Consider the following 11,490-nt stretch of genomic DNA (forward strand, 5'->3'; position numbering starts at 1 on the left):
AAATGATAAAATGGAGTTTGGTATGAACAAGTATTGTACAGTGTTAGTTTAAGAAAATTCATAGAAATCTTTTTTTTTTTCTCCATTAGAAATTTCATTTTGAGTAAAAGGTACATCTAGACTGTCAAACATGCCAGAGTCGAAGTGCATAGCTTTCAAGAATATACATTAAAATGATATATTATTATTAAAATGTGTAGCTTATCATCAGCAAATATACCTAGAAACAGCATAGCTTTACATTAGAATATGCTATCATTTAATATTTTTCCTTATATTATTTGTTATTTTCACATTAACAGGGGAAATCTGTAGCATTATTTTTCTAGCCACATTCATTCTCTCTGCTTCTCTCAAAACATTTTTATTCTCCATGACCTCTTTCTTCTCAACACAGCTGCTATTATCCAGCACATTTCTGTTTATACATCTCATCCTCTATCAGTGAGAGAAACCAAAAACAAGCATTAATGTGACTACAGAGAAGCCAACGCAGGCTACTTTAAAACTCAAGTTCAAAATGCACTGCCTGTTGTACTTTTCTCTTTGCCTGGTCTGGGCAGGACAGGGACTTCCTCCTAGCAGCCTGCACGGTGCTGCGTTTTAGGCTTGTGACCAGTGTGGATAACAGGCTCATGTTTTAGCTACTGCTGAACGATGCCTGCACACCATCAAGGCTTTGGCTTCTCAGTGTGCCACCCAAGCGAGTAGGCTGGGGTGGGCAAGAGGCTGGGAGGGAACACGGACGGGACAGCTGACCCAGACTGACACAAGGGATATCCCATACCATATTAACATCATTAGCAACAAAGCTAGCGGTGGGGGTGCTTCCAAAGTAGCCACTGCTCAGAGACTGGCTGGGCAACAATCTGCAGGTAATGAGTGATTTTGTTTGACCTCGTTTGTTTTTTATTTCTTTCCCATTCACTTATTAACCTGTCTGTCTCAGCCCATGAGTTTTTCCCATTTCTGCCCTTCTGATTCTCTCCTACATCCATGGTGGAGTAGTGAGTAAAGTGACTGCATAGGGGCCCAGCTGCTGGATGGGGCAATCCACCACACCTTTCTTCAGAAAATACCAGACAGAGGGTTTCATGGAATTGTACTGAGGGAAGGAGGATTTATCCTTCTGGGAGTTCTGATTTTACAAACTGGAGGTTTATGCCAACTAGCAGTCATCCATCAGAGGAACACGCCCTTCACATGGAGCTTCTCTTAAATCCAGACTATCACTGAATCTCTGTAAAACTCATAATGCAGTCCACACAGTGAACTCACATTTACTCACTAGTATAGATATACCCCTATGGCACAGTGCTTTGCAATGTCTCTAATGGTACAACTACGATGGAGAATGAAGTATTTGCATGAACTACACACAAGGGACTTAAACTCCTGGTTTTCTTCTCATTTTGGTGATAAATTAAGTGATAATGATTTTATTAACTACAGACAATAATCTCCTTGCAATGTTCTATTAAACATGCCACACAACCACATGGGTACCTAATGAAGTAAAAAGCTAAAATACAAAATGCATCTAAGAAAAGCGAATATGTATGCCAACAATTTACAGAAAAATACATTATATATATTACAAGGATGTCAAAATCAAAGTTAAGAAATGATGGACAGAATTAAACCCACAAGAATACCACATACATATAACAGACTATGCAAACCATCTCAACATCTTAGCCATTACACAATAGGCAGGTGCATTTTCCCTGCTTTGTTTTCTCAAAGCTGTGTAAATCCCCTGGACTCTGAAATTTCTTCTGTCACGCAAACATTGTCATCGGCATTCTCATATTCCTCTGCAAAAACTCCTTAAATGCTGTTTTTTTCTTCCCTACTCAATTTAAATCTCAGGACTGACTTCTCACTGAACTCAGTGTCTCTTCTCAATTTTCTAGTGAAAATTTATCTTTCATCAGAAGCCAGTTATGCACAGAATTTCCATCAGAGTATTTCAAAATTACCAAAATCTTCATTATTTCTGATGAGACTACAGAAACATGCCTCCTCTACAAATCATAGCAACTTTACCTCCTGTAATGAAGTAAAGACTACTGAGTAACCAGTATATGAAGAAAGAAGAGGAGGTGACAGCTATTTTAAAAGAACAATCCTTCATGAAAGGTTTAGAACTGAAATGTTAACTCTTATCTAACACTGAATAAACAACTTGGAGTAGTTCAGCTAGAAAGTGGTGTCTCATACAAATACGTATAAAATGTGCAAAACCCTCTGCATAACATGCAGTCTGAAATCCTTATCAAGAACATTAACAATAAAATAAAGCATGATATTGTGGCACACTTGATATCACTTTTATATGAACATTAGCTGTTTAACAGAACTTAGATTTACAATAGGATGCTTTTAGAAAACTCAGACAGCAAGTACTTTAATATTGAGGGAAAAAAAGGGGAAAAAACATTATTTCAATTTAAATTTGTCATCTCAATTTCAATAATGTATTTTCAATCATTGCTTCTACAATTATTTTGCAAGAAAACTTAATGTCAAATAATAACTTAAATTTACATTAGCTTAATGTCCAAGGATAGCTTAAATCATCACACAATCTAGTTATTTAAAATGTTAATTCAGCACACTGTTTTTACTCTTTGCACACTTGCCCCTTAGTGTGAATCTAAACAATGATGTCAGAAAACTTTACTTTTTTATGACTTTAAATTAAAAAACAAAATAACCATTCCTACCAGTTTTGTCTTATTGTTTTATATGCACCATTTCCTCATCAGAGTCTTTTTGAAAATCTCTCAGTTAGTTTACCTTTGAAAACACATCTCTGGGTACACCGGAGAGAAACTTCATGTGTATTTAAAATTATATGTAAAATACATGTAAATCCCTTCACCAAAGCATGAACATATTACAGCTTCAAAAAGAACAGTTGTAATTCCAACAGTAGCAAGAAACCGCAATCTGTCCCTGTAAGCAGAAAACACCTGAGTAACTTCTAGAAAACACCCTAAAAACCTTCAGGGGCAGGTAGATATTTACTGGAGAAAATTTAAATCCAAAGAGTTAAAAGTTTGGCAGATTCATCTAAGCAACTGAAATAAGGTTTTATAATATAGTGTTAGGCCATTTTAATTGTAGAAATCCCTCTCAGTTCTACCAGTAAAATATTAATGCACACAGCATAACAGTTACATCAAACTTAGATTAGTGTAACCAAAAGCAGAAATTGACCCTCCAAATATGACAAAGTACTCTGAGATCCTGTTAGGCCTTCTGAGCACAGAATATTACGTATCTGGACACAGCCTAGCAAAATACGGCATAATCTGGTTGTGGTCTTCAGGCATGACTGCAATATAAATGTAAATCTACATGTAAATAATACTACTACTACTACTAATAATAACAGTGTTATACAATTGTAACCTATTATTTTCTCCTCAGCATGTGGTAAAGAGAACTACATATTTGGAAAGAGCCTGTGTCTTCTAGTATCAGGAACTGCTAATTTACAGAAATCTTCGAAGCTGTAGTTTACTGATACAATTCTCTTCTGTTAACAGGCATGAACAGCTTGCCTTTGTAAAACAGTATGGGTTCTCTCATCTAAAATCTAATGATGGAACAAGATGCTGATGACTGGAAAAAATACTCTGTTGATAGCAAACTGATTAAAGCCTCTGGCAAGCAAACACAGCAACAGTGTCTTAAAGCATCTCAACTTGTTCACTGTAGTCTCATGGTTTAAAAAATGTAGTAGAGGTAAATTGCCCCTTGTCATTGACAAGGAAATGGAGGTTCCAAAATAAACCTAGACTGTTGATTTGTGAGCAGGGCTTCTAACATTTATTATTACTCTAATAAAAGGTTAACATTTTTGGTAGAATGCAAAGGTGTCCCTGTTTTCACTGGCTAACTCTAAACACTTTTTTTTTTTAATGACATCTTCAATTAATTTATTTAATGTGGTTTACCAGTATTTCTAAACTCAGCATGGAAAAGCCATCGGACAATACTGGGTCATGGACTCTGAATGAAATCATCAACAAGCATTAACAAACTGTGACAGCTGCCCAAATGCTTTCATTCTTTTTGTTTAAACATCAGCCTGCAAGTCAAAATGCAGCCTTATCTTTGTTGAAACTAGCTCAACTAGCTCAGCTAGCATGGCAAAAGTGAGAATGAGATAGATGTCTCTTGTCGTTGTTAGGAAAAAAATGCAACCTGGAGCAGTAAATCTTACGGACAGATGCATCAGCTCTCACATAGATACTGGAAACCGTTCAATATAATAAGCTCTCTTCTCTTTGTATGAGTCTGCATAAAATACATTGTCTTGGACAACATCATATGGAATTCAATTCTGCCCCCAGTACACGTCCTGTAAATTCATAACTAAAATATTTTTCTTTCCTCTTTAAGATCTCTATAGATTTTGCCTTGTAATTGAGAAACACCCTTTTACTATTCTTAACCTGAAATTAAATTTCTGAACTTCACCTGAAAGTGGTGAGACACTGGAACATGTTGCCCAGGGAAGTTGTTGATGTTCCATCACCGGAGGTGTTCTAGACCAGGTCAGATGGGGCCTTGTGCAACCTGGTCTAGTCGGAGGTGTCCCTGCCCATAGCAGGGGACTTGGAACTAGTTGATCTTTAAGGTCCTCTTCATCCCAAACCACTCAATCATTTGATGATTCTATGTTCAGACAGATACAGTAGCACTAGACTTATCTATTGCAACACTGACTTTATATAATTTTCTGGCAGGTGGAGGAGTTTGTAGGGCTGCACAGCAACTTTAAAGCTACACGGTCATGCAGCTGAACACTAAAAAAATAATTCAAAGTCAAAACAGAAAGGTCATTGTGAAATATGGGCTTTTAGAAAACCATTTTATCAAGGCAACATTCTTTCTATATGCTTGTATGAGTCAGCTTACATCTGAAGGAGTGCAGATTTTTTTATCTTCTAATAAAATAAGAAATTTTAGGCTCCAGATCTATGGTACACATTTTCACAGTCTACGCCACACCTATAGTTGGAACAGTCCTTTATGGAAGAATGCTATAAAATGCAATGAAAATCAAACTAAGGAGTTTTTTTAAAAAATTACTCAAAAATATACAGAGAATGTAACAGGTTTGCCTTGTTTTGTTTTGAATTTTTTTTTTGATCCAAGCTATAGAATGTTACAGCAACGATAAATGTTTTGTTAAATTACATATATAAAATTATCGTGAAATAGTTCTGTAGGACACTTCCACTGGGAGGCAAATGTATTCTGAAATAACTCTTTTTTTGGACTCTGACAGTTGCTCTGAAGTACTTTATTTTTCTAATTCTTTCTTCCTGTAGTCTTTAAACAATGAATTATTTGTACTCACCCCCTTTTCAATGGTCCCTGTTTGGCAAAGAGTACCTTCAGCTGCTGGAATGCTGTTGGTAACACAGCGATTACTTTTACTGAGGCACCAGAGCTCTCTACACACTTCCTAGGAAAGAAAGCAGAAGCAAGTTGATCAGAATAAAAGCCTAAAATTGCTCCTAGTCCTCATACACACACGTATACAAAAATTTGTTTTGCAGAGTGACTATTAAGAAGTGAACTGGAGAGATATATCTATAGATGGTTGTAAAATACTTTGGATCAATTTCAAAGCCATATTTTATCTAAGAATATCCTACCAAAAAAAAATCTGGAAGCATGAACTTGTTGAGTATAAGAATGTGTTTTTCACACCTGGCACAGATATAATGTTTTATAGTTGCTTTTTTGATTACTGCTAATACTTGGCTTAGTATATTTCAGTGTTGCTGTAAAAAAAGTTTTCAGATGTGCTATAGTATCTCCATTACTGTCATTACCTGCCTCAAAATTACATGGGAAAAGGATTTTGAGATATGAAACAGCAGCAGTTATTTTTGTTTCCTTTAGTTAAAACAAGTTTCTGAGCTCAGACCCCTGGCACTCCTCTTCTGTAACACTTGCTAGAACAGTGCACATGTATTTAGTACTAATTGAGCCATGCACCAAAATATTTCCTTTAGGCTTTTTAGATTTTAAGTTGGTATTTCATATATTATTTACCCTATCCTATTTCCCTGTATTGTCACTGTTAAACCAACATAGGTTTTCAAATCACCTTTTTTCCTACCATATCTTCTCACTTCACTGTGCACATTCAGTCATTTAAATTAAGCCAGTTCTGTTGACACTGGAGATTCATTGTTCATTTGCCCCTGGATTCAGCTATGCATGTAGAACGGAATCAGAAGCGTTTTGCTTTTACAATAAATTACTTACACTGTAATCTTTATTGTGTTACTTTGAGATCTGTTCAACAATTCACAACAGGCTTATAGATATTTTCTTGGTTTAAGTATTTTTTAAAATTTGAAAGACACAGATCTTTAAAAATTATCTTACGATAGTCATTACTCTTTTGTTACATTAACTCCTGCTTGAAATCATATCCTACGAATAATCCTTTTTAGATTTGATGGCTGAACTTTGGTAGAGTTCAAAAAAGAAAAGACAGTGTGCGTAAATTAAAGTTATTAGGTGTCCCCCACGACCCAGCCCCCGAAATTCACTGTTTATCTGAGGAAATGAATGAGTATGTGGCACCTAGGCCACTTTTCTATACACATCAACACAAAACAACTGTTCAGTTTTACCCTAAGATTCATGTTTCCTGCATTGTACTGCATATACAAATGGATTTATTTATATATTAACCACTAGAAACTGCACAACAGTTCAACCATACAAGTTTTTCTTGAATAATGCAAATTTTGTTTCCAAGTTTAAAATCAGCTGGTGTCATTCTTGCAAGATTGTTAATACAGTGTATTTAGTTTCAGGATTGGTAGATGCAAGGTACCTTTTTAAAAGTCCATTAAAAACATGCCATATTAGAATGGTCTGAACTGGTGGGCAATGAGTACTGACGATTTCTTGAGTTTCCAACCCATTTTTTACCATTATGCCTAAGCTATTTTGTCCTATTTGGTGGGTAGCTTTATGAAAACTTAAACAAATTGTTGAACCTCTTTTTAAAAGAAATACTGTCACTGTAAAAGCACATCTGCAAGCCAATGTAGAACTATCTCACTTTTCAGATTACAGTTTTTCGTTGAAGAAACGCAAACAGTATAAATATTTACTTAACTTTCTAAATAAGACACTTGCTTTGCCTCTTAGCTGACAAAGTTTTCAGATTAAGATACATGCTCATGAAGAAATACATGATTTAAAATATCAAATAGAACAGGGGAAGAACAGAAGATAAATCACAAAGATTCTTGGAAAATCTAACTAGATTACAAATTTCACAGTCGTTAAGGTCCTAAAATTCAACACTAAATCAACCATGAATCCAAACTTCAATACAATCTGGAATTCCAAGTGAAAACCAAAAACTGGTTGCTTTCAGATACAGTATGAGGTGCTCAGGTCAGAATCTTCCCTTATTTACATTTACATTTAATTTACTTGCTCATTTTGTTGAACAAAAGCAGTGTAATTTACTTGCTTCATGTATGATTTATGCTTTAAAATTGTAATTAAAAGTGTCAGGCTATGACAATTCTACTTGTGACCTTGTGTTTATGTTGCATCTGATCAAATTCAAATGTTTAAATTACTAGCTGTAATAACTTTCTGAACTTCAATTCAATGTTCTGAAGAGCCAAAAATTCAACTGCATTAAGAAACAAAGATTTCAATCACTCCAATACAGACAAAGGCAAAAAGCCATATCTGGAAAACAGTCTGGAATTCGAATATATCTATATTTCAGGGGAATTTGAATCCAGAATTATGGTTTGTGCTCCAGTTTGTGTGTAGATTTTCACTTCTGATATCCCTACACAATATATTATATATATTGACATTTAAGGGGAAGTAATCATTAAAACATATTTCATTGCTATGCCAATATATCCACAAATTAGAGTATTTAACAATTTCCTTCTGACAGGACACTTTCTGTATACTCAGGTTTCTTTGTGGCACTAGACTTTTCCAGATTCACTGAACTAACATCACCCAGACACTTTAATTCCCAACAAATAATCAGCTGAGCTGTTTGAATTAATGGATACAGCACTCCAAAACTATTTCAGCCATTCATCTGTTTGCAGGATGAATCTAAGCATGTCAGCTCACCTGCCCACACCACAAAATGAGAAAAACACCTTCTATCTTCCTAAATTGCTTTGGGAGACAGAAGGAAAAGCACTATATCAAAACTAAGTATTATTGCTGACATAGTCTGATAGTCCTTATTCAGTCCTTAATTTCAGTAGGAGTTTGTGTCAGTAAATCCCTAAAACCAAAACCAAAGTAATGTAAAATTACTATGGGCTGTATCATACTATTAATATTTCAGCAAAAAACTCTGCTTAATTCAGAAAGGAGTTCTGTTTGAGATAGACATACAATATCCCAAAATCAACAGAATATTTCCTTATGGGAAACTATGCAAAATGCAGAAGATTTATTAGCAAAAAGAACACGTCTCAATTTGTAGAAGTAATTTATATTAAAACCAATGAAGTATTTTTGTAATTTCTTTCAAATATAGCCAAACTTATTCAAGAAGTTATTTATTTTCCCTGTTGTTTTTCATTCAAAAGAAGGCGTAGAATCTGAAGTACATTCTCCAACACCTTGTACGTGAAATGAAAAATAACACTAATAGTAATTTGAAAACAAGATATCTAAAAGTAAGTGGAAAATCCATCTGTGCTGTTATTTCATTAAATGGAAATAGAATAATGGCAGGTATTGCTATGGCGATGTCTTTCTTTTCAGCTGGTTTTGGAAAGTTAACAGAGAAATTCTGACCAAGGTGCATAAAGCTTTCTGTTCTCCAGCTCAGCCCCACACCGGCCCACACCTTCACTTCCTAGTTATTGATTTGACCGATTTCCTTACTACCACCATCCTATCTGTAACATCTCTAAGCAACTGCTTTTAATAAGCCAGCATTAAAAACATGTGAGGGACGACCCAAAATCACTAGTAGAAAGTGCACTGCTTCTTTTCACACATCAGCAACACACACACACACATGCATGTGCCACACACACACCCACCAGCATAAAGCAACCTTTTAGGGTTGCCTGTTCCTTATTGGCAGCTACAGGAGGAAGCTAAGACAGATTTTGCCAATATTAAAATTTGTGTGAAAACTTACTGGAGCTTGAGAAAGAAGCATAATCTGAAAATTAATCAATGACCTCAGTCTCCAAATGTGTGGATTTAACACCTACTAATTTGTAAAGCAAACAAGGGAAGTGTTTTAAAAATCCAGGAAACAATAACTGAAGCTGAGGCCTTTCACAAGATCAAGACAAGATAGATGACAACCTGTAACGGTGTATCTTAGGGCTCCATGACTTCAGTTTGGAATTCGGATGCTTGTATTTGCAGTAAATTAAACAAAGCTGAACCCATCTAGAGAAAAAAAACAGCAAATCAAATTATCTTCCTTTTGCCTAAGTGTTATCAATGATGGAGCCTCCTTGTGTTGTGTCATGCAGAATTACACACAGGCATTTCAAATTATGCAAGGTCTAAGCATCCTATATTATCATCATCATAAATGGCAACAACACAGCACAATGAAAACTCAGAAATATGAGCAAATATCAAATAGCTGTGCTGTTCTTAATGAAAGCCTCCAACAAAAGTTTGCACTTTGGCAAAAATACATTCACAATGCATATTAAACTATGATAATTTGGGAGTTTCACTTTTTGTACATAGGATTTTAAAATGTTTATTAGGATTTTATGTTACTTCAGCATGTTTAATCTATAATATGCTGCACCTCTTGATGAGCATTTGCTAGAATAGAGTGTAAAAATAATTAGCTTGAATTCTACCTTACAATTCAGACCCCAAAAGCATCATTCTAAAGCATTTTCAGCCTCACTACTGAAATACTGCTGGCAACACAATTGAAAGTAGAAGTCTCTAATTATGGGTGAACTTCAGAAGGTTCAAAGTTTAGTTCAGATAAGCACCCAAAAGTTACTGTTTTAGTTCTCTACTACCAAATACTCATTAAGTGGTGCAGCATGTTATGAACCACAACATGCTGAAAGAATGTGAAATAGAATCCAAAGCTTATATCTTACATTTGTGTTATGTTACCAGCATTCTTTCCTAGATATTGGGTGCTTATGTGAACCTGATGGAAACTACAGAAGCCCCACAAGGTCAGTCACCTTCAAGTAGCATCTTCCCTTTCAAACCCATACAACCTCTCCAGCTTTATTCAAACCACGTTCCAGTATCTGGGATCTTATTATTTCTTCTGCTATCATGTAATGCACTCCTCCTGCTTTGATCATTAGCTTCCCTCTGCACTTTTTACACAGCTTTTATAAGGTCTGGGAAAAATGGTATTACATCTGTTTCTCTTGTGAGAAAAAAAGAAAGTGAGAGAGAAAGGGAAAGGAGGAGGGTTTGGAGATAAGATTGTCCTAGGAGAAGAGAGGGGATTATGGGAACTTGCTAGAAAAACATACAAAAAGAATGTAAAAACACTTCACGATTCAGAAAGATGAAAACTTCTGTGATTTCCCCTGGCCATACACATCCTAATCTTATGACAACAGAGGGAAAAAACAAAACCACTTTAAGAATAAAGCTGAAAGTGTTTCAGTTTTTCTTAATTGCAGCATGATCATGTAAGTCCTTCCACTAAAAAAGCTAAAAACTTTAATAATTCTCAATGCAAAAGGCCCACACAATAGCAATGAGAAGTTTTGCAGTTGACAATCAAGATCTTATGAAATAAAAAATATTCAAAAGGGTGATAAAAATGACAGAGTATAATATCAGGATCTTCATTTCTTCTCTTTGCTTACACGTACTTTAAACACCAATCTATGAGCAACATAATATAAATCCGCCTGCTCAAACTACTTATGCTTTGCTAATAAATACCAAGTATAAAGTGACTTAGCCATGGCATGACATATGAAACTGGGTGGTGAAAAGTCACTTTTCAGTGAGTTCCTAAGGACTATGAACAGAATCAACTCAAAAGCACAATCCAACTCACAGTATCAAGAGGTAATGGGAACAGAAGGGAACTGGTAGTTGTGGTGCAAAGATCCATCAGTGGGTTCTCTGCCTCTCCTTCTAAAAAAGCAGCTTGCAGAATCTGCTTCCACCTTCCTATAAAAAACCCTACAGCAAGCTTAATACCTCTCTTTATTTAACTGGAGGTAATCACAACAGTGTTTAATGAAAAAAGTGACATACAATTCACTAACATTAAAGTTTGTATCACCTGATTACAAGGGTCAATTGTAATTCAGACTGTTTTGTCCTAGAAGAAGTACTCTCTTCTATATAGCAATTGTTAACCCTCCTGGATTTGAAAGTTAGCTGACCAATGCTGTTTTAGTTTGGTCATTACTAACCAGTTAATCAATTCTATCTCTGAACTGGCATGTGGGAAACTAGGAAAGA

At 35.4% G+C, this 11,490-nt stretch overlaps 1 protein-coding gene across 1 annotated transcript in view; it reads right to left on the reverse strand.

The window, feature by feature from the left end:
- Positions 1-5,380: 5,380 nt before the first annotated feature.
- The window catches only part of LOC103773745 (A disintegrin and metalloproteinase with thrombospondin motifs 6-like), a gene marked incomplete at its 3' end in the record, with an annotated part of 81,313 nt that continues 75,203 nt past the window's right edge, over positions 5,381-11,490 (reverse strand). The window contains exon 11 of the mRNA XM_008941126.1: positions 5,381-5,488. Coding sequence (XP_008939374.1) covers positions 5,381-5,488 — 108 coding nt within the window. The remainder of the gene's footprint in view (positions 5,489-11,490) is intronic.

The sequence above is a fragment of the Merops nubicus genome, unplaced genomic scaffold (genome assembly GCF_000691845.1).
Source record: "Merops nubicus isolate BGI_N331 unplaced genomic scaffold, ASM69184v1 scaffold9710, whole genome shotgun sequence".
NCBI lineage: Eukaryota > Metazoa > Chordata > Aves > Coraciiformes > Meropidae > Merops > Merops nubicus.